The sequence below is a fragment of the Haliotis rufescens genome, unplaced genomic scaffold (genome assembly GCF_023055435.1).
Source record: "Haliotis rufescens isolate VD_foot unplaced genomic scaffold, xgHalRufe1.0.p SCAF_10, whole genome shotgun sequence".
Classification (NCBI taxonomy): domain Eukaryota; kingdom Metazoa; phylum Mollusca; class Gastropoda; order Lepetellida; family Haliotidae; genus Haliotis; species Haliotis rufescens.
In genome coordinates this window covers 28,137,029-28,160,775 of record NW_025963780.1, presented here as the reverse complement: position 1 = coordinate 28,160,775, position 23,747 = coordinate 28,137,029, and the positions used below count along the sequence as shown (strand labels likewise).

The following is a 23,747-nucleotide window of genomic DNA, read 5'->3' as shown; positions in this document are numbered from 1 at the left end:
AACCACGAACATCATTGACAACCATTAGAAAAATAAATTGGTCAAACATGAAAAGTGATAACTGTCAAATATGGACTCACATGCACATGGACAATAGAAGCGGACCTCGTAGTCCCCGCATTTGCCACTGTTCTCCCAGTTGTAGCAGGTGAAACCAGTTGTGAGGTCACAGGATACCTTCTGTCCATACTCCATTGCTGTAGTCTTAGTGGATACTTCACGGCATTCAATGCTCAGTGGATGAGCACAGAAGGAGTTGGTGGTTCTCAGCTTCAGAATCGATTCTATATCACCATCGCCAGTTGTTGGCTTGTCAACGTTGATCCAGTTGGTCCAATGACATTCTGGTTGAATGGTTGGCTGAACAGACGGTCCTGCTGTAGGGACGCAGCTTTCATCCTTTGTGCAGGCTTCAGCATTGTTGAAGCAGTGGCACATTGAACACTCATCAAGTGGGTTCTTGTAGAACTCGAAGGGCTGAACAACAAATATACTTAGATGTTTTACGTATGCATAGCGGTATTTTTGGAGCCACATGCTTCAATTGTTAATGAACTGACCATTTGATATTCTTTTGTTGGTGTGGGGGCAAAGAGAGGCTGGGATTTTATCGAAATGGAAATTAGAACTAGTATTTTAGAAGCTTACATGTAATATTGTTTTTAATTTGGCCTTATTTTACACATGGCAAATTTAACAATGTGTCTTCATGATGAATAACATCATAAATCTTTTTGTTTCTGTTTGGATAATGTTATGCTGTTTCGAGTCAAGACACTTTTCCTTACAACTGCCTCATTGACTTTTTTAAAGGTGTCAAAAACGCACGATGACTCAAATGACGCATATCAGAGAATGGAATCCTACCTTAGCAATTGTACCATCTGGTTTCTTGCATGGGCAGAGCTCTGCCTTCAGACATTGGCCATTGTAATTGAGTCTCTCGCCATCAGCACATTTAGGAACGGTGATTGTCTCATCTTTGCAGCCTGGAACACATTGTTGAGGGTTTGTGCCGTCACAGATATCCCCAGACACAGCGTTGCAGAGTTGGTCACAGGTGTGAGCACAGGCATTCCACATCTCTCCAGGAGGACACACAGCTGGGAAGACAAATTATTCCACATTCAACTGAATAATCCCCGCTACTGTCATTCCAGAAGGATCTGGGTTCCGTAAAAGCATACTGTGGATTTGCATGGTGAATAAATTAATGGATATTTGAAAAAGGGCCATCTGCCAAGTATCAGTAAGGACAATCTTCAGGTTGGGGATCATTCATGGATCATATAGCGTTATATTCCCAATACTGAAAGGCCACAGGTCCATAGGACAAGTACCGTATTACAATTTATATGAGGAGATTACTCAGATTTCTTTCTAAGGTACTTTCTAACATGGCATGATAAATAAACATTGATAAGTCATGTAATATGCGATCTACAATTTAGATAAAAAAGAGTCAAGCTATATTGCCTCCCCAAGGACTCTATGTAAATTATTTGCGACCATTTAAATGTAGGTTTACATAGGAGGCGATATTTTGCGCCCAGCAGCCGCTTCCTCTGTGAATCAACATACCAGTCGTCGTTCTCTCCAGGGGAGCAACGGTCGTGTGTATGTATGAACTGCCTGTGACATGAGTTGACACGTGGACGACGCCTGTAGTGTGGATGTGGGGAGCACCTGTTGGACCTGCAGTTGGTATTGGACCTGGAGAACGGAACAGTTAATACTGAAAAATTGGATCATGATATCACAATAATATGCTTGCTTACAATTCTAGCATGTGGGTTGGTGTTATTTTCTTTATAGGCGATCTAAGATTTAGACCCGTAAAGAAACATATAACAGTTATAACAGAATATATAACGCCAAAGCCAGAGAATAACCAGTAATAATTACATGAATGGGTCACTGAAAATCAGTGATGTGCAACGGGAGTTTTGGAAGAAATGAAGGAAATTTGACTCCTTGTGTATATGTACCCTTGCATGTGTCTTCCCAACAGAGAACCCTAACTTCATAGTCGTAACACTTGGAAGACAGCTGCTCGTTGTTGTAGCAACGAAGACCATTGTCCACATCACAGGTGACTCTGCTCTGACCAGCCGCACTTGACATCGTGTTTGTGCCAGCAATTCTGCACTCGATCTGCTTCATGTTCTTGCAGACGCCATGCTTAGTCTTGATGGAGTCAATGGTTTCCATGTCACCATGGCCTGAGTCTGGAGTGTCAATGTTGATCCACGGAGACCAGTCACATCGGATAGCAAGCATCTTGTTGGGTGGTGTTAATGTCACCTGCGGAGTTCCTGGAAAGAAAATAATGGAATAAAGCTCATAGGCATTTACATTGACATATAAATGTTGTTGCCAACTGTAATGAGAGAGTGAGTGAGTGAAAGAGTGAGTGAGTGTTTTGAGGAGATTTGAAAATGTATATTATGGCGTGTCAGCCTAATGTGAGAGGAAAAACACCGAACTGATGCATACCTCAGACGTTTACCACTTTGGTGAAACCCACGGGTATGGTGCTGACAAACATGGAAACAGAATCGGGTCGAATCGGATTAGAACCCACGATCATAGGTTTCTGGCGTGCCCAAGGGGCACACCTCTGTACAGCGAATTGCAGCGTCTTAGACGACTGGAGCTCTCCCGTGCCCCCTGACACTGTAATATGTGTAATTAATATATGTTATTTTTAGATCAAAATTCAGATAACTCACCACTACAGTCGCAGAAATAGCGGACCTTGTAGTCGGAGCATGGCACTGGGGCATTGTCTGCGTTGTTGCAAGTGAGGCCATTCTTCAGGTCGCAAGTTAAGAGTTCTCCAGAGCTGTAGGATGGGATATCGTTAGTATAACATTCAATCTTGGTAATCTGGCCTCCCTTACAGAATGAAGACAACTCATCAGGAGTCATGAATTCATGGTCTCCATTTCCTGACTCTGGCAAGTCTCTGTTCACCCAGTTGGAGAAATGACTTTGGGAACAAGATGTGACAGTGGGGACTGCTGTTGGTTGACGACTCAATCCGGCACTTGGACTGGCTGTTGGAACACCACTCTCTCCTGTAACGCCTGGGCTGGCTGTGTGAAGGCCACTCTGTCCTGCACTTGGACTGGCTGTTGGCTGACCACTTAGTCCTGTAACACCTGGGCTGGCTGTTGGAAGACCACTCTGTCCTGCACTTGGAATGGCTGTTGGAACACCGCTCTTTCCTGTAACAACTCGCATGGCTGTGGGATGACCACCAGTTTGTCCTAAGATGGGGCTGGGTGTTGGTGTACCTGCTGTACCTGTAGGGGGTGAAGCAGTTGGTGCACATTGGCAGTAGTATATGATCTTGTAGTCACTACATGGCATTGGGAAGTTGTCTTCATTTCTACAGATGACACCTTGTTTTTTGTCGCAGGTCATAATTTCACCACTACTGTAGGACGGGATATCATCAACAGTTTCACATTTGACTTCAGTAATTTTTCCTCCTGGACACAATTTGGTTAACTCATCAGATGTCATTGATTCATAATCGCCATCCCCAACATTTGGATTATCTCTGTTGATCCACGAAGACCACTTGCTGTTGGTACACTGTATTTCAGGACCAGCAGAAGGAACACCTGTGCCAGATGGTGGTGGTGTGGCTGTTGGAAGGCTTGTTTGGGCGGGTACAGGGCTAGCTGTTGGTTTAGGGCAGTCACAGTAGTAACGAGCCTCATAATCACTGCACTTGATTGGAAAATTGTCCTGATTCTTACAGAGAGCACCATTAGAAAGATCACACGTCATAATGTCCCCGCTGCTGTAATATTCTATGCCATCGGTTGTTCTACATTCTATCTTGGCAAGCCTTCCTCCAGCACAATACTGAGACATTTGGCTTCCTGTTAGTATCTCATGGTCGCCCTCTCCAGTTGTGGGTTTGTCATTGTTCACCCAAGGGGTCCATTGCGACTTTGTGCAAGATGTTGTCCCAGGAGCTGACGTTGGTGTACCACTTCCTCCAATTCCAGGGCTGGCAGTTGGTGTGCCGCTTCCCCCAATTCCGGGACTGGCAGTTGGTGTACCACTTCCTCCAATTCCGGGGCTAGCAGTTGGTGTGCCGCTTCCTCCAATTCCGGGGCTGGCAGTTGGTGTGCCGCTTCCTCCAATTCCAGGGCTGGCAGTTGGTGTACCACTTCCTCCAATTCCGGGGCTGGCAGTTGGTGTACCACTTTCTCCAATTCCGGGGCTAGCAGTTGGTGTGCCACTTCCACCAATTGCGGGGCTGGCAGTTGGTGTGACACTTCCTCCGATTCCTGGAGCTCCGGTGGTTACTGATGTCGTACAGTCACAGAAGTATCGGATCTTGTAATCACTGCAAGGCATTGGGAAATTATCAGCATTGTTGCAAGTGGATCCACCTGCCATTGTACACTGCATTACTTCACCGCTGCTGTAGTATTCGATACCATCGACTGTCATGCACTCAATCTTGGTGAGTGTTCCTCCAGAGCAGTATTGTTTCTGCAGCTCTGGTGTGATCTTCTCGTAGTCTCCTCCACCAACGCCAGGTTTGTCCTGGTTGATCCAAGAACTCCACTGACTAGTTGTACAGGTGGCCGCAGAAGGAACCTCTGTGCCAGATGTTGGAGGTTTGGCTGTTGGTGTACCTTAACAGAAGATGAGACATAATCAACAGACTGCCTTACTTTACATCGTTTTCATTGGTTTATATCTATGCTGATAATATATCCATGTTATATCCCATACAGATTTACAATCACATTTCAATGCTTGAGTGATACAGAAATGAATATGAACAAAATGCCTTATCAGAAGAAAAAAATGATGGCTATACGACAAAAACATAAAATTGATGAAAGAAACTGAAAGAAACAGTTTGCTTACTCTCACACTTGCACTTGAATCTAAGTTTGTAGTCATGACACTTCATTGGTGTGTTGTCACTGTGCTTGCAGGATAGTCCAGTTTGAGCATCACATTTGACAATATCACCACTGAGATAGTAAGCCATGTTGTCCGAAACTGTGTCGCACTCGACCTCCCCTACAGAGCCACCAGCGCAGTGTCTGTCAAGGTCTTCTTTCGTCACCTTTTCAGTCTCACCTGAAACAATTATATAATTCACATGAATGAAGTAGCACCGCCAGTGGTTAAAATGTTGGCTCATCACACCAAGCACACGGATTCGATAACAAACTTTTACAAATGATGAAGCACATTTCTTGTTTGCATGGTGATGTGGTTGGAGAATATTAAAAAGCAATTTAAAACGCTCACAGTCCTAAAGCAATTATAAGTAGCTCGTGATTCTTTCGGGACAATAGCTGGAAAATGTCAACTCTGTACCTACCGAAGTAAGACTTAGTCAAATATCGATTATGTGAATAGCAAATGTTAAATACTGAATACCCCAAGGTCCATTGCATAGACTCTTTTGCCGCACGAATGACTGATATGAACAGTGTATACTCACCGACAGCATCAGGTTCGTGTCTGTTGATCCAGTCGGACCACTTGTTGTCACATGTCTTGGGGACAGCAGTGGGGATGCTAGGATTTGCTGATGGGGCTGCTGTAGGCTTGCTGCATTCATCACAGAAGACTCTTATTTCATAGTCGGAGCAAGTTTTGCCTCCTTTCTGGTCGGTGTTCATACAGACAAGGGATTTGGTGTCAAGGTTACACATGACTCCTGTTTCTCCAGTCTGGTCAAACGGTATTTTGGCAGCAGCTGTTCTACATTCCATTTTCTTGACGTACTTGGTGTCACAGATCTTCACTACGGTCATCATGTCCCAGAACGACTCATACTCGCCGTTGGTATCTGGAGTGTTGGAGTTGACCCAGGGTGTCCAGTACATGCAGGAGGAGGTAGATGGGGCGGTCGTGAAAACAGGTCCGACTGTGGGACCAGCTGTTGGAATAGCTGTTGGAATAGCTGTTGGCACTGTCAGTCCAGTTGGTACGGATGGGGTGGCAGAAGGAAGCTGGCATCCGTAGACATTGAACCTCATTCCGATAGCTTCATGCCATTCCACTGGTCGGATTCTTATGAAACGTGCATTGATTTCAGCGAAGACGTTCATGAGTGGGGTGTTACGATCAAAGTTACCCTCGAATACACGTGGAACTGTGTCTGTTGGAGCAGGGTAGATTGCGTTGAACGTACGCCCATCGTTGCTGTAGTAGACCTCGTACTTGGTCACCCAAGTTGCACCATCAGATCGTCCTTGAGTAGAAACCCCCGCTATTGCATAGCTTGCACCGAAGTCAACCTCGATCCACTGTTTGGTATCTGTGTATCTGCATATACACAATCATAATATATCAGGCACATTCTGTTAGTTTTGATCTATCCAGGAGGGGCCTATGAAGTCGAGTCATTACATTAGTAGTATATATATAGCATTATGTGTATAAAAGGATATATCCAATTACAGTTGCAGTTTAGACGTTGACAACTTTGCGGGACCTTTGGAAATGCAACACATGTATCATCCCATTTTGAATATGTACTGTTTATAAGTTGAAATGTTTGAACCGAACATAACAGAAATAAAAGTGGGCAGTAAATACAAAGTAATGCACATGCTGATACCGTTTGAGAAGCATGTCTAACTCATTTCTTTGTCAGGGTGGTGGTATAGCTAATTAGTCAAAGTATTCGCTTGTCACGACGAAGGAACGGGTTTGATTCCCCACATGGGTACAAGATGTGAAGTCCATTTCTGATGTAACCAGCCGTCATATTGTTGGAATATTCTAACAGCGACGACACAAAAACACACTCTCTCATTCTTTTATTTATGTTATTAGACTCACTTTGGAATCCATCCTCCCGAATAAGATCCATCCTTCTGAGTATAGGGCCGTGCGCGCTCGGCACCGGTGAACTCGTTGAGGGAGGAAGATGCTGTGAGTTGTCTGTCACCAATGAGACCGGGGTTTTGGATTCCCATGGGAACATCACATTCTGAAAACATAAACACCTTGCATGAACATATCTGAACTAACTCTTATAACTGCCATAGATCGGAAATAAGAGACTTCAAGATCAGTGATTTCCCATGATGTGTATAACATGTCCTAACTTACTGAGGAAGGGTCCTGGCGTAGACTGTCCACTAGGAGGTGAGGCTGTTGGAACACCAGGAACAGGTGTTTGTGGCTTGGGCTCTGGTGGTGTGCATCCAAGGATATTGAATCGCATGGCAATGCCATCCTTTGACCACTCCACTGGAACGATGCGGACATACTGTGCAGTGATGTCACGGTTGAAGAGGTTCCTAATGGGTGTGCTTTTATCCATGTTACCTTCAAAAATGGCTGGTGTTGACTCTCCAGGGATAGTTGTGTATGGGAAAAAGTCGTTCCCGTTAAATCCAAGGAAGACATTGTATTTCGTAACCCATTTAGGAGCTTCGGGACTACCTTGTGTCATCACTCCAGAGATAAGAGTTGGTTTCAGGAAATTCACTTGAAGCCATTGCTTTTCATTTGATCTAAAGAAAAGAGTTCTTGTTACAATAAACGAATATGCTTACTTAATCACATATGCTAAATACATAATTGGGTTCAATCTATGGTTGATTTATAGACAAAAACGAGGTAGAAACATCTGATAAAATTGACTCAATAATCTAAAAACAACCAAGAGTTAATTACACATAGGATTACAGTATGCATATAAAGTATGTGCATCAATACTAACGATGGGCTCCATGCTCCCTTGGTGTTGTATAAACGTCCTACTGATGCAGAATGTTTGGCATCAAGAGATGATGAAGATGTGAGCTGGCTGTTGCTGACAAAGTAGGAGTTTTCGATACCCATTGGGATGAGACACACTGAAAAGATTATTTGAATTTGTTTATCATAGAATGAAGTGGGGGACAAAGACTCGAAAGCGAATCCAAAAGGTGTTTGAGGTAAGAGTCCTGTCCTACAGGTAGCTCCCCACCACTCAAACAAAGTAACCCAGATTGACACAGAAGAGATGTAACCAAGAGTTACATTTAAACCACATTTATAAGAGGCTCTTAACTCTTCCTCCCCTCACAAATGGTAAGAAGATATGCAGGATACATTATAACAACCTACCTGATTGTGTCGTGACTTCAGGGACTGGGCTGGCTGTTGGCAAAAGACTCTGTTCAATGCCTGGGCTAGCTGTTGGCTGACTACTTTGCCCAGGAACTGGACTGGCTGTAGGGGCAAGGCACTCACAGAAGTAGCGGATCTTGTAGTCACTGCATGGTATGGGCATGTTGTCAGCATTATTGCAAGTTGACCCGGTTGTCAGTAAGCACTTCATGACTTCTCCACTGCTGAAATATTCAATATCATCTACTGTTTGACAGTCAATCTTTGTGAGTTTCCCACCAGAGCAGTACTGTTGTTGCTGTTCTGGTGTGATCTTCTCATAGTCTCCTTTACCAGTATCAGGCGTGTCCTTGTTGATCCATGGGGTCCAGTGGCTGGTTTTGCAGGATGATGTAGGGGGACTTGCTGTGGGTACACCGCTCTGTCCACCGAGTGGTGGACTAGCTGTTGGAGTTCCTGGTCCAGCTGTCGTTGGTATTAATGGATTAGCTGGGGATGGATTGCAGCCGAGGATGTTGAACCTGAGGGATGTCACTCCATGAGACGTCACTGGAACAATACGGACGAAACGTGCAATGATATCTCTGTTGAAAAGGACAGGAACTGGAGTTTTGGAGTCAGAGTTGCCATTGAACACCTTGGCGGGCTTGCCTCCAGTGCCAGTGTAGTCAGTGAAAGTTTTGCCATCGAAGCTGTATCTGACTGTGTAGGTCTCAACCCAACCGTTGTCCTTTCCAGATCCCTGGGTTATGACGCCAGAGATAGTTTTGGGCTCCAGAAAATCTACCTGAATCCAAGGTGTCTTATCTGTGGGTCTGTAACCAAAATTGTACACGCATGAATGTGGATTTGTAAATGAGTAACTTGTCTGAAAATACCTTCATACATAAATCTGCTGGTGTGTGCTGTTTTACAAACAAAGTGTTACTTTCCTTAACAGCAATCCACATTTTAGGTAACAGTTATTAAAGTTTTCTATTCAAATCAACACCGTTATACATTGACTTGAAGGGACTGAGCTATCTAACTCTGTTTGTATCAATCCACTTGAACAAATGATGGCACAGACAATGTTGACTTACGCTGGGACCCAGGATCCAGCAAATTCATCCGTTCCTTGGTTGATTCGTGCATAGATTGAACCATGTGCCTTGTCCTTCTCTGATGAAGCAGTCAACTGACTTTCACCAACAATCCTGTAGTTTTCCACTCCCATTGGAACAGTGCAGACTAGAAAACATCGATATTATTTTTCTATCGAAGGTGGAGGCAGAAATGATAAATACAATGATACTAATCTTCTAGGTTATGGTCGTTAGGAATACAATCCGATGGTTTTGTCAAATCTGGAGTTCGTCTTGCTACTGATATCATTGCATTACTAATACTTCAAAAGTTCTCAAAAGTATTACTGCGGCATTCGACAACATTCATCCACACATTGACACACCATAGTTTATCATCCCTTTTACATATACATATCTTTTGAAAATGATACACTTGTATTAAGAATGGTTTTAGGAATAATCTGTTCTGGAGGTTAAATCATTTGTCATACGTCTCTGAAGATGTGCAGTCATATTTTTGATGTGATCACAATGCTAACGTGATATGAGAGATTTCTTGAAGTACAGATACTTAATTGGTGTGTGAGGCACTCACCAGGTTCCAGCGTTGACACCGGTGATGGCTCGGGCATAGTAACTCCGGTTGTCACAGTGAACTCAGGGGCAACTGTTGGCTTGGCCGTAGGAGTCGCTGTGGGTGTAATACTTGGCTTGTAGCAGCCAAGCATATTGAAACGCATTCCAATGCCAGCTTGGGACCAGGCGACGGGAGTGATCTTGATGTATTGAACAGTCACCTGTTGAGGGAAGATGTTCTTCATGATGGTGTTCCGGTCGCTGTTGCCAGTAAAGATCATACTCTTCCCTGTCGCCGAGTCTTTAATAGGAATGAAGGTGAAGCCGTCCGTACTGTATGACACGATGAATTGTGTAACCCATTTGTCACTGATGGGGCTTCCTTGGGTCAAGATACCATTGATGACCTGTGGCTTCAGGAAATTCACCATTATCCACTGGTCACCGTTGTTGACTCTGTTCAAATGCAAATTATTTGATATGAGAAATTCTCTCAAGCTTAAAATCTTCTCAAAGATTATGTCTGATAAAATCCAAGGATGATTATTAACTATGAGGAAAGCTGTAGCGATCACAGAATATAAATGGTTATGTTTTTTTAATTTGATACAATATCTACTAACTTAGGTGACCATGCTCCAAATTCGTTGAAGAGACGTCCAGCAGGAGCAGTGAATCTGTTGCCACTAAATCCTGATGCTGTGATCTGAGTGTCCTTGACAGTTAATGCGTTGTCTATTCCCATTGGTTGACTGCACACGACACCTGTGAATGAAATGTATTTCAGTAACAAAACAAGTGTATAGCACAAGATAATGACATATTTGACATTCATATGCTTTTACACAAGAGTAGATATCAGACACTTACCGGACGACACTCCTGGTGGGACAGCAGTTGGGCTTCCAGAGACACCTGGTGGGACGGCAGTTGGGCTTCCAGAGACACCTGGTGGGATGGCAGTTGGGCTTCCGGAGATTCCAGTCTTGGGTGAAGCAGTTGGGCTTCCAGAGACACCTGGTGGGACGGCAGTTGGGCTTCCAGAGACACCTGGTGGGACGGCGGTTGGACTTCCAGAGACACCTGGTGGGACGGCAGTTGGGCTTCCAGAGACACCTGGTGGGACTGCAGTTGGACTTCCAGAGACACCTGGTGGGACGGCAGTTGGGCTTCCAGAGACACCTGGGGGGCGGGCAGTTGGACTTCCAGAGATACCTGGTGGGACGGCAGTTGGGCTTCCAGAGACACCTGGTGGGACGGCGGTTGGACTTCCGGAGATTCCAGTCTTGGGTGAAGCAGTTGGGCTTCCAGAGACACCTGGTGGGACGGCAGTTGGGCTTCCAGAGACACCTGGTGGGACGGCAGTTGGGCTTCCAGAGACACCTTGTGGGACGGCGGTTAGGCTACCGGAGACACCTGGTTGGACGGCAGTTGGACTTTCAGAGACACCTGGTGGAACGGCAGTTGTGCTTCCTGAGATTCCAGTCTTGGGAGTTGGAATTCCAGAGATTCCAGCCTTGGGTGAAGGAGTTGGGCTTCCAGAGACACCTGGTGGGACGGCAGTTGGGCTTCCAGAGACACCTGGTGGGACGGCGGTTGGACTTCCGGAGATTCCAGTCTTGGGTGAAGCAGTTGGGCTTCCAGAGACACCTGGTGGGACGGCAGTTGGGCTTCCAGAGACACCTGGTGGGACGGCAGTTGGGCTTCCAGAGACACCTGGTGGGACGGCGGTTAGGCTACCGGAGACACCTGGTTGGACGGCAGTTGGACTTTCAGAGACACCTGGTGGAACGGCAGTTGTGCTTCCTGAGATTCCAGTCTTGGGAGTTGGAATTCCAGAGATTCCAGCCTTGGGTGAAGGAGTTGGGCTTCCAGAGACACCTGGTGGGACGGCAGTTGGGCTTCCAGAGACACCTGGTGGGACGGCAGTTCGGCTACCAGTGACACCTTGTGGGACGGCAGTTGGGCTTCCAGAGACACCTGGTGGGACGGCAGTTCGGCTACCAGTGACACCTGGTGGGACAGCAGTTGGACTTCCAGAGACACCAGGTGGGGCAATAGTGGCTGGTCCACTTGTGAGCCCTGAGCATGATAGAATATCAAAACGGAGAGCAATCATGCCATTCCATTCCTGGGGCTGGATTCTAACATATCTGGCAATTATTTCCCTGTCAAACAAACCTCTGACCTGAGTATTTCTGTCTGAATTGCCATTGAATACAACTGTGGCCGTTTCCCCACTCCTGGTGTAAGGAGTAAAGTCAATTCCATCTATACTGGTAAGGACAGTGTATTTTGTGACCCAGTGATCCATGGATGGTCGTCCCTGTGTTACCACTCCAGTGATGAACTCAGGATGTTTGAGGTCAACTTGTATCCATTGCTCTTTGTCGTTCATTCTGAAACAAAGGATGATAAAAATAAGACTCTTTCCTTGTGATCAAGCGATCAGCAACTGCCACAAATACCACTATCACGTACCAAAATGTATGGCAATCGTTCGTACCCCTGGAACAAGCTCAGCCTTCACATTAGATCACAGAAACAGTTACGTCGTCCCTCCTCAACGTCGTCAAGACCAGCCTTGATGTTTGATAAACTGACATTTTTCACGAGCTAAATATCTGTATGTATGTATTGTGTGTATAAGACACACAGAGATAAAGGAATATTAACGCCCGCAATTAACAACATACAAACATAAATCTAAACGAAAACTTTAACCATGAAGACTTGCCCACAATAATAAAACTATAGTTTCTTTAACATATACCTTGGCATCCATGCTCCTGCAAGGTTTCCTTCTTTGGCTGTATCCAAACGTCCCCTATCTGCCTCAAAACTGTAGTCGAAAGATGTGGAAGAAGAAAACTGGTCCCTTCCAAAAAGATCACGATTTCCAGTGCCCATTGGGATGTCACACACTGTAGAGAAACATTACATGGTATTCAACGTTTTAAGCGGTTAAAAGTTTAAAAGTTAGTTTTGCAAAGCAACGAATTATGTTGACCAAAATGCAAGGATGATGATATTGAGTTAATCACTTTGCCAAATTTTACTCTCACCTTTCTTTGTGATGGTAATTGTGTTTTCAGAAGTAGTGTATATAGCTGTTGTCTTGGTAACAGGCAGATATGACGGGGAAGCTGTTGGGACCACAGTGTGTGGCTTGGCACTTGGGGAATTGTTGATAGCATGGTCTGGTCCAGGCGTTGGCTGACCACTGACTCCACCACTAGGAGATGCTGTAGGCAGACCACTCTGTCCTGCACTTGGACTGGCTGTTGGAACACCGCTCTTTCCTGTAACACCTGGACTAGCTGTTGGAAGACCACTCTGTCCTGCACTTGGACTGGCTGTTGGTTGACCGCTCTTTCCTATAACACCTGGTGGGCCGGCTGTTGGCTGACCACTTTCCCCTATACCTGGAATAGCTGTGGGAAGACCGCTCTGTCCTGCACTTGGACTGGCTGTTGGTTGACCGCTCTTTCCTGTAACACCTGGTGGGCCGGCTGTTGGCTGACCACTTTCCCCTATACCTGGACTAGCTGTTGGTTGACCACTCTGTCCTGCACTTGGACTCGCTGTTGGAATACCGCTCTTTCCTGCAACACCTGGAGTAGCTGTTGGAAGACCACTCTGTCCTGCAGTTGGACTCGCTGTTGGAACACTGCTCTTTCCTACAACACCTGGTGGGCCGGCTGTTGGAAGACCACTCTGTCCTGCACTTGGACTCGCTGTTGGAATACCGCTCTTTCCTGCAACACCTGGAGTAGCTGTTGGAAGACCACTCTGTCCTGCACTTGGACTCGCTGTTGGAACACTGCTCTTTCCTACAACACCTGGTGGGCCGGCTGTTGGAAGACCACTCTGTCCTGCACTTGGACTCGCTGTTGGAATACTGCTCTTTCCTGTAACACCTGGAGTAGCTGTTGGAAGACCACTCTGTCCTGCACTTGGACTCGCTGTTGGAACACTGCTCTTTCCTACAACACCTTGTGGGCCGGCTGTTGGAAGACCACTCTGTCCTGCACTTGGACTGGCTGTTGGTTGACCGCTCTTTCCTGTAACACCTGGTGGGCCGGCTGTTGGCTGACCACTTTCCCCTATACCTGGACTAGCTGTTGGTTGACCACTCTGTCCTGCACTTGGACTCGCTGTTGGAATACCGCTCTTTCCTGTAACACCTGGACTAGCTGTTGGTTGACCACTCTGTCCTGCACTTGGACTCGCTGTTGGAATACCGCTCTTTCCTGTAACACCTGGAGTAGCTGTTGGAAGACCACTCTGTCCTGCACTTGGACTGGCTGTTGGTTGACCGCTCTTTCCTGTAACACCTGGAGTAGCTGTTGGAAGACCACTCTGTCCTGCACTTGGACTCGCTGTTGGAACACCGCTCTTTCCTACAACACCTGGTGGGCCGGCTGTTGGAAGACCACTCTGTCGAGCACTTGGACTCGCTGTTGGAATACCGCTCTTTCCTGTAACACCTGGGGTAGCTGTTGGTTGACCACTCTGTCCTGCACTTGGACTCGCTGTTGGAACAACGCTCTTTCCTACAACACCTGGAGTAGCTGTTGGAAGACCACTCTGTCCTGCACTTGGACTGGCTGTTGGTTGACCGCTCTTTCCTATAACACCTGGTGGGCCGGCTGTTGGCTGACCACTTTCCCCTATACCTGGAGTAGCTGTTGGTTGACCACTCTGTCCTGCACTTGGACTTGCTGTTGGAACACCGCTCTTTCCTGTAACACCTGGAGTAGCTGTTGGAAGACCACTCTGTCCTGCACTTGGGCTTGCTGTTGGTTGACCACTCTGCCCAGTTACTGGGCTGGCTGTTGGCTGACCACTTTGTCCTGGAAATCCTGGGGAAGTAGTTGGAAGACCACTTGGAGCTGCGCTTGGGGCGGCAGTTGGTACAAGTGCTGCACAAAATACATATGTTAGATTAAGATATCACATATATCTGTCAATTACATTCTCGAGACATCTGTTGTTAATAAGAGACACGACTGAATGTAAGTACAGAGGTATTTTCAATGTTGCAAACAACTGATGCTTACCACAGACTTGACAGAAGTATCTAATTTGGTAGTCTTGGCAGTTTAGTGGTGTATTTTCGGCGTTGAGACACGTGAATCCCTTCTTCAGATCACATTGTGTGACCTCTCCAGTGGAGAATGAATAGGCTTGTGTGCCAAGTCCGAAACATTGGAGGTCGGTAATCTCCCCACCAGAGCAGAATGCAAATTTATTGTTCAAATCCTCGTGTGAAACATGCTCATGGTCCCCTCCACCTGTTGAAGGCTTGTCACGGTTGAACCACTGAGACCAATATGATGCACAAGTTGTTACGACTTGAGGTAGGGCAGTGGGCTTAAAACTCTGTCCTGCACTTGGACTGGCCGTGGGAAGACCGCTGAATCCTGTTACACCTGGGCTGGCTGTTGGTTGACCACCCTGCCCTGCACTTGGACTGGCTGTTGGTTGACCGCTCTTTCCTGTAACATCTGGGCTGGCTGTTGGAAGACCGCTCTGTCCTGCACTTGGACTGGCCGTGGGAAGACCGCTGAATCCTGTTACACCTGGGCTTGCTGTTGGTTGACCACCCTGCCCTGCACTTGGACTGGCTGTTGGTTGACCGCTCTTTCCTGTAACATCTGGGCTGGCTGTTGGAAGACCACTTATTTCTGTTACACCTGGGCTGGCTGTTGGTTGACCACTTTGTCCCGGAAGTCCATGACTAGACGTGGGCACACCACTCTGACCTGCAATTGGACTAGCTGTGGGAAGACCGCTCATTCCTGTTACACTTGGACTGGCTGTGGGAAGACCGCTCTGCCCTGCACTTGGACTGGCGGTTGGAAGACCGCTCATTCCTGTTACACCTGGGCTGGCTGTTGGTTGACCACCTGGCCCTGTTGGTGGCTGTGCTGATGGGCTACCACTCTGTCCTGGTATAGGACTTGCTGTTGGCATTCCGCTATGGTCAATGCTTGGTGGAGCAGATGTTATCTGAACGACTGGGCTGACACTCGGTTTAGCTGATGGAATGAGAGATGGTGTCATCTCATTGGAGCCAGTGTATACAGCATATGTAGTGACCACGGGGTTGTAGGGTGTGGCTGAAACATAAAACATAATCAGCATTACATTACGAGCATTAAGAGAAACAACATTATCTTTACTTTCAAAGAAGTTATGATGCTGAATAGGTTAATACCGGTTAACTAACACGTTAACAGTATTTCACAAAACACAGATATCTTACATTGAGCACAGTCACAGAAGAATCGGACTGCATAATCCAGACACTGGCCATTGGACTGTTTGCTGTTGAAGCAGAGGAGACCAGCCTGTTTGTCACATGTTACCTGCTGCCCTGTCATTTCATGACCTGTATTGGTTCCAGCAACAACACACTCTATAGAGATGATATTGCTCTCGTCACAGAACTTGTTTGACTTTCTCAGCTTGTCAATGGTCTCCAGGTCTCCCCCATCTGAATCTCCAGGGCGTGCCTCATTCATCATGGATGTCCAGCCATGGTTGCAGACAATGGTCTCTGGCTGCCCACTGATTCCAGCTACTGGGGATACGGAGGGGCGTGCAGTTGGAGTAACCGAAGGCACTTCACCTGGAGTTGTCTCTTCTCCACCTGCAGAGAGATATGTTAAGTGGGTAAGCCTATGTTGTTTTACGCCGTACTCAGCAACATTCCAGCTATATCTGGATCTGGCAAGTCATTGACATAAAGTATAAGCAACAATTCACGAAGTCAGCCAAGGAAAAGAGAGACCTGCCACAAGATGGCATTATAGAGTGAGTGCGTGAGTTGGGTTTAACGTTGTTTTTTACAGTATTCCAGTCATATCATGACGTTCCTATTATAGACTCTTACAACAAGCAATGGTTACTGTGGACGGAATCTGTTCGCAATTCCAACCGGTTGTAGACATTATCAGTTGAACGAAATTAATGTATAACGTGTGCGTAGCATGAATATAATGTATGATTAGCATGAATGACCATAATCCTCGATGTTCATAGTGTGTTAATAAATCACATGCCGAATTTATCAAATAAAGTTGCACATCTACTTTGGTATAATGTAGTCACCATGTGTTATTATCTCTATAAATATTGTAAGCGTTCGTGCGAATTGATACATTATTCATATACATAGATCATGATCAATAAAGATTATACTTACAGAAACAATAGAATCGAACTTCATAATCTGCACATTGTTGATTTTCTCCATTGATACATTCAAGCCCGTAGCTATCACAGTTAACCTGCTGTCCAGTAGATCTATAGTCAGCTTTAGTTTCGGCAACTCTACATTCAGCTGAAAGAACCTTCATGCATGTTTTTGGATACCCAGCAATTCCACTGACAGTTTCAACATCGCCATTGCCAACTGTAGGTTTATCAGAGTTGATCCACCCTGTCCACCCCTCTTTACAAATCTGCAGAGAGGCTGTTGGGGTGCCTCCTTGTATACCGGATGGACTGGCTGTTGGAAGACCACTCTGTCCTGCACTTGGACTGGCTGTTGGTTGACCGCTTTGTCCTGTAACACCGGGGCTGGCTGTGGGAAGACCACTCTGTCCTGCACTTGGAATGGCTGTTGGTTGACCGCTCTTTCCTGTAATACCTGGCCCGGCTGTTGGCTGACCACTTTCCCCTATACCTGGAGTAGCTGTTGGAAGACCACTCTGTCCTGCACTTGGACTCGCTGTGGGAAGACCCCCCTTTCCTATAACACCTGGACTGGCTGTGGGAAGACCACCCTGTCCTGCACTTGGGCTCGCTGTTGGTTGACCGCTCTTTCCTCCTGTAACACCTGGACTGGCTGTAGGAAGACCACTCTTTCCTGGAAGACCTGGACTGGCTGTTGGGAAACCTGTTTCACTCTTAGGAGGTTCAGCGGTAGGTGTTCCCTCTGGGGCAACAGTGGACGGACAAGCATCTGTACAGTATAACCTCACTTCATAATCTAAACATTTCTTTCCATTAGGTTGCATGGAATCTACACATACAAGACCTCTGTTCAAGTTGCAGGAAACACCCATTCCACCAGATTTTTCATATGATATTTCCTTTGGATTTTCAGATGTGGGTTTCACTCTACATTGTATGGCTACTGGCTGGGCACAGAATGGATATTTCAGGCGTAGGCTGCTCATTGTTTCAAAGTCACCATCAGTCCCTGGTTTCTTCTCAAAGGAATTCATCCACTGTGTCCACATACACGACGGAATTGACTCAAAAGGCTGTCCGGGTTTAGGAGTTGTATACCCTGGGGCTAGTGTTGGCTTAGCGGTTGGTACTGCAGTTGGATTTTCTGAAACAGGATTGAAACTTTGAGTTGCTTAAATAAGATTTGTGACGTGTAAATCAAACATTGTAACTACCTCAGTCCATTATATAAGATTAGGAACGATATCAATAGATGCACTTTATCTAGATAATGGTTCAATTGACACTTACGGCCACAGTCACAGAAAACGCTGATTTCATAGTCATCACATATGCCTGCAGCTTGTTTGTCGTTAGCACATGAGAAGCCCTGCTTGATGTTGCATTCTGTTCCTACATCAGCTGTCATGTGGTACATTTGGCCGGTAGTGGCACTCCTGCACTGTACACTAGATAGTTGTGAACAGAAGCTGTAGTAATATCTAAGTGCATCAAGGTCTTCATGATCACCGTCTCCTTCAAATTCAAAGCTGTGGCTGATGGTAGGTCGATCAGTGTTCATCCAGGCTGACCAGCCTTCAGTACAACTGTAAGGAGCTTTTGTCATTACACTGCTGGTGGGAAGACCACTCTGCCCTACATTCGGACTCGCCGTTGGTTGACCACTCTGTCCTGCACTTGGACTTGCTGTTGGCAGACCACTTTGTCCTGGAAGGCTTGGGCTGGACGTGGGTACACCACTCTTACCGGCGCTTGGACTGGCTGTTGGTAGACCACTCTGTCCTGCACTTAGGCTGGCTGTTGGCTGACCACTTTGTCCTGGAAGTGCTGGGATTGACGTGGGTACACCACTCTGTCCTGCACTTGGACTGGCTGTTGGTTGACCACTCTCTCCAGGAATTGGACTTGCTGTTGGCAGACCACTTTTTCCTGGAAGTCCTGGGCCAGACGTAGGAACACCACTCTGTCCTGCACTTGGGCTGGCTGTTGGCTGACCACTTTGTCCTGGAAGTCCTGGGCCAGACGTGGGAACACCATTCTCTCCTGCACTTGGACTAGCTGTTGGCTTACCACTTTGTCCTGGAAACACTGGACTGGCAGATGGCGCTGCTGAACCTGAAATTATTTTGGACTTATTACCTTCTTATCACAATTTAAAAAACAATATTATAATATATATATCATGAATATAAGAATGCTCACAGAAACGGCTAACTTAAAAAAATGTATGACAGCTTAAAAGTGATTACTTACAGTCACAGTAATATCGAACTTCAAAGTCGAGGCAGAGTCCGCTGGGCTGGTCTTTATGGTAGCATTTAAGTCCCTCTCGCAGATTGCATGTGACCTTCTGGCCAGACATTTCGGCCTTGGTGTTCTGGCCAACGACGCGACATTCAATGGCACTCATCATAGAATGGTCACAGAAGGAATATGACTTCCTAAGACCAGTGATGGTCTCAATGTCTCCGATATTGGCTGGTGTAGGCACAGAGTAACTCATCCAGGAGGTCCAACCAGTACTCAGACAGGCAGGGGGTATTGCTGTAGTTGCATAGGGCGTTGCGGTTTCGGAGGAAACTGTGTGTATAGTTGGGGAGACTGTTGGTTGAGCCGTAGGTATGACAGAAGGGGTTGAGACAAATGGTGTACTTCCCGTGCAGTAGCCCATTCTCTTCAGTTCCCCATTGGTACAAGTACTGTGGAATACAAACCAAACTGTTAGATGTCATTGTATACTAAATACATGTCTATAACTTAGTAATGTATGTGTATGCATGTGTGTGTGTGTATGCTTGTGTAATCTTGCTTGAGTGTGATGGACGCAGCTTTGAACAATACTATAATTACACTACATCTTTTCAGCTAAATGAGAGGGGTACCTGAAGTGATGCAGGTATAATTTGTTTTATCACTTTGCTGTAACCTGTCATGACAGGTATGTTGTTTAAATCGGGTTGAATCTGGGATTCTATCCATACTACATTGTAGGATCATGGCACGCCTGGGACAAAACTTGTAACATTTAATTGCAACTCTTTAACAATCCCCAGTGCCCCCTTTAATTTTAAGTAACCTGTAAACAGCGACAGCATATATCAAAATAAGACGAGATCAGAAGCTGGGTATGAAACTTCCCTTTTAGTGTATTGGCTTTATGATTTCCATTCAGATTCAAAACAAATCCTTAATGCTTTAACAGCGTTGAATGTTTCCTTTATCACTTAAAATATATGATAATTTATTAATATTCGTAAATGAGCTGTTGGTTACATTATTTTCCGATGATGTGTGGATTGTAGATATATAGCCCATGCTATAAATGTCCTGTGGGCTTCAGGAACGCCGATTAAATGTGTATGTTTTCTGTCATAAGGCTCTTTCAGTTGTCGCGCTATGTGTAAAAAAACAGGGGAAGAGAACTGCTCGCTCACCAGATCTCACACTCAGATCTACAAATGGTCTCATCGGTGATCCTGTCTCCCTCTATGTATGCTCTTCCGTTAAGGACACAGGCTGTGGTGTTACAGAAAGGCTCTGGGATGCACTTCATTGGTGAGACGTTATTGTCGTACACCTGTCCTGGGAGGCAGGCCTGGGCATCACAACCCTCGAAACACAGGTCCTGCTTGCAGTCCCGTGTCAGTTGGTCATACACAAGACGGTTGTCGCAAGTCTTCTTTGGGCAGGTAGAAATACAGGGGTTGTAGGTGAAGCAGTCGGTGCATTCAATGGCTGGAAGAGGAGCAAAATGAAATATGGTGAGTGAGTTTTATGGCAGCACTATTCCCACAATATCTCGGCGAGGGACACCATAAATGTTGTACACAGTTGAAACTTGGTTTTCACAGGTGACCAATATTCGTAACTACTGTAGCCCCCTGATGTCATGTCCCTGAATGACCTAAGCGGGTAGATGAGGTTTATTTTGCGGTAGAGATAACCATCAAATACATACCACAAAGTTCATTGCTCCTCCATCTGATGGGCACTCCTTTGACAGCGCATTCATGGGCATAAGCGGCAATAGCAGTACAGAGACATTCACAGTCGCCTCCTAGGTCACAAGCACAGGCATCAAATATGCATTTGTCCATGTAAGCCTGGTAGGCTACGACATGGTGACAGGGCTCAAACAGGTCAGACTGCATGATGCCACATTTCTTCTGAGCCCACGGTTTGCGGTGAGGAGCTGCCTCACAAGTGTCAGTGATGACAGTTGAGGGTGCGCAGTAGTCATGGACCTTCCAGGAGTCGCCAAAAGTTGTGGCCTTGACGGCGGGAGGACCTCCTTGGGGCATTTGGAAGTCATCCTTTTGATCGCCATTGAAGTTACCACATAGACCAACAACCTGGCAAGATGAAACGAGTTCGTGAGTTGGGTTATATATTAGATCAGGTGTATCACGGCTCATCAGCTTTATGTGGAGGAAAGGTCATAGACGCTTCCAATGACCAAAACGAGGCACATGTATGATGCTGACAAACTGAGAATGATAATCGGGGAAGATCTTGGATCATCAGATTCTGGAAGGATCATGGTCGAATTGCGATGCCTCGGACAACTTGGCACCTTGTGTCCCTAAATGTTATCTTAAACATGACGTTAGCTTACAATTGATTTTGTGAGAGTAATACCATGGACTACGTTTGGTTAGACGTCACATAAGTATTCTGAAATGTTATTCTGAAGAGTCTTTTCAGTTTATACAAGTGATGCTGTCTAATATCATACAGTTATGCCAGTCTTAAATTGAATATGGAACAACATAGTGCATGATACATTTACCTAACAACAAGCATATGCCATGACATGTGGATGTGTTCATATGGCCAACAAAGTTGATCAATATCAATAAGTATAACACATCAACGCATTCAATTGGTCTTAAAAACCAAAAATAACCTGAAAATCATAGGAATAGATCAATAAAACCCAGTAACGATACCAAGTGTTAGCGAATAAATCTGCATTTACCTTATTCCTGTGTGGTGTGCTAAGCCTGATGTAAAGGGTTGTTCCTTTGTCCCACTGCATGGCGATCCCTAATGTGGTGTTAATGTAGATAAAGTTGCCAACGTCCTTGATGTCGAAAGGTGACCCCGGCTCTGTCGTGACTGGTTTACCACGAACAAGATCAAGGCGGTAGAAGTTAGCAGAGCCAGGCTCACCCACAGAAAACTCTATTGCCTTGGTGCAAGTTACACCACTGGTGCCACAAGGGATGTTCTCAGTGGTGATCAGGAACTTGACGCCATTGGTATCTGTAGATTTGGCAAGGACATAGTCGCAGTTACCTTGGAACTCAAATGGCTTCCCGTCAAAGGTCCTGTAATGGGAGTCACCGTATGTGCTGCAGATGGCGGGACAGTCCTTCATCTCACATTCCCACTTGCGACTCTTGCATGTGCTGAGAACAGACAGCATAGTGCAAAAGCCTCAATATTTTTTTCCATAATAAGGAATGCCATATTAAGAGTACAAACATTATTTCATTCATATATGATTTCACATTAATGCCATTTGAATAAAGTTCTCTTACATAAGAGGCTTGATTGGATGACAATATTGCTCAGTCCTCCAACACAAAATTCCAAATGTTAATGGTAACATGTATTCTTTGTTGGAACTCAATGTTCATTTGTACATTATAATGTTTTATTGAAGGCATAAGAAGCAAATATAATTAACTTATAACAAATCTGATAATGGTGAAATGTACCAACCATTCATTACAGTCCATTACGATCTTATCGTCCTCGAAGTAAGCCTTCCCTCCATGGTGACATGGGCACTGGTTGGACTCCACACATCGGTCACCCTCCTTTACAAACCCTGGTTTACATACACAGCCAGGCTCACAGTTGCTCGTGGTGCACGTGGGTGGGTCGTGCACGTTGTCGCATGTGACGGGGCATGCAGAGACGCAGGTTGTGTACTCCTTGTTCTCCTCACAGAGAGACTGGATAGGCTTTGTGGTGGGCAGGGGTGTGGATCCGTCTTTGCCGTGAAGGTTCTGACAGTGCCATTTGGCACCAACGCATTCACTGTAAATAGCCATGTTTTATGTTAGAGGCAATAAAAATTCGGGAAAGTCCATGTAGTTATGGCGAAGCCCCGAGTTTGATTCACCACGTGGGTGCAATTTGTGTTGCCAAGTTTCGGTGTCCTCGCCATTATCTTTGCTTGAATATTGTTAAAAGCGACATGAAACCTTACCCTCACTCGCCGCTTGAGAAGAGATTTACACAAAACGCAAAAAGTTAATTCAGTTAGAATTAAAATGTACAATTATATCCATCACCGTATATCATTCATGGTCTGTTGTATATATACAAAAAAAAATCATCTACATGGTAATTTGCTAATTCAGTACCACTGTGTACCTGTAATAGAGACACATTTTGAAATGTAGTATTGACACACAGGAAAGAGCTAATCAGGTGGAGTTTACAGTGCCTGCACTCTTGATATAGGGTTTATGCGGAATGAATGTTTACCAGAGTTCATCTCCCTTGATGGTGGTGTATCCAGCAGCATATTCCCTCTCGTCAAAAATGCAAGGACACTGTGTAATGCTGACACACTCGCCATCGTTGTTCAGTGACTCGCCTGCGGGACAGTTGCATCCTTCCACGCATCTCTCCTGACAGGCCTCGTTCTCGGCAATGTTTCGGCAGGTTCTGGCGCAGGGGCTGCCACAGACTTGATACTCCTGACCGCCGGTACACACCAGTGCTGGTGATTATTGAGCACAGATATTGAGTACTGGACCA

General features: G+C 45.7%; 1 protein-coding gene across 1 annotated transcript in view; it reads right to left on the bottom strand.

Annotated features, from left to right (window-relative positions):
- Positions 1-23,747, bottom strand: part of LOC124135093 (mucin-5AC-like) — a 47,729-nt gene that overhangs the window by 14,671 nt on the left and 9,311 nt on the right. Inside the window, exons 16-47 of the mRNA XM_048389131.1 lie at positions 23,472-23,709; positions 22,698-23,018; positions 21,949-22,381; positions 20,929-21,322; positions 20,405-20,705; positions 19,224-19,669; positions 18,261-19,085; positions 16,978-18,114; positions 16,036-16,422; positions 15,596-15,889; positions 14,828-15,253; positions 14,405-14,689; positions 13,952-14,254; positions 13,151-13,876; positions 12,830-13,075; positions 12,538-12,688; positions 11,547-12,163; positions 10,635-11,513; positions 10,388-10,529; positions 9,784-10,220; positions 9,204-9,351; positions 8,119-8,936; positions 7,730-7,865; positions 7,114-7,520; positions 6,841-6,991; positions 5,492-6,321; positions 4,903-5,121; positions 2,733-4,664; positions 1,989-2,315; positions 1,582-1,713; positions 868-1,103; positions 81-477 (exon numbers count right to left, since the gene is read on the bottom strand). Of these exons, the coding sequence (XP_048245088.1) occupies positions 81-477; positions 868-1,103; positions 1,582-1,713; positions 1,989-2,315; positions 2,733-4,664; positions 4,903-5,121; positions 5,492-6,321; positions 6,841-6,991; positions 7,114-7,520; positions 7,730-7,865; positions 8,119-8,936; positions 9,204-9,351; positions 9,784-10,220; positions 10,388-10,529; positions 10,635-11,513; positions 11,547-12,163; positions 12,538-12,688; positions 12,830-13,075; positions 13,151-13,876; positions 13,952-14,254; positions 14,405-14,689; positions 14,828-15,253; positions 15,596-15,889; positions 16,036-16,422; positions 16,978-18,114; positions 18,261-19,085; positions 19,224-19,669; positions 20,405-20,705; positions 20,929-21,322; positions 21,949-22,381; positions 22,698-23,018; positions 23,472-23,709 (14,721 nt within the window). The remainder of the gene's footprint in view (positions 1-80; positions 478-867; positions 1,104-1,581; positions 1,714-1,988; positions 2,316-2,732; positions 4,665-4,902; positions 5,122-5,491; positions 6,322-6,840; positions 6,992-7,113; positions 7,521-7,729; positions 7,866-8,118; positions 8,937-9,203; positions 9,352-9,783; positions 10,221-10,387; positions 10,530-10,634; positions 11,514-11,546; positions 12,164-12,537; positions 12,689-12,829; positions 13,076-13,150; positions 13,877-13,951; positions 14,255-14,404; positions 14,690-14,827; positions 15,254-15,595; positions 15,890-16,035; positions 16,423-16,977; positions 18,115-18,260; positions 19,086-19,223; positions 19,670-20,404; positions 20,706-20,928; positions 21,323-21,948; positions 22,382-22,697; positions 23,019-23,471; positions 23,710-23,747) is intronic.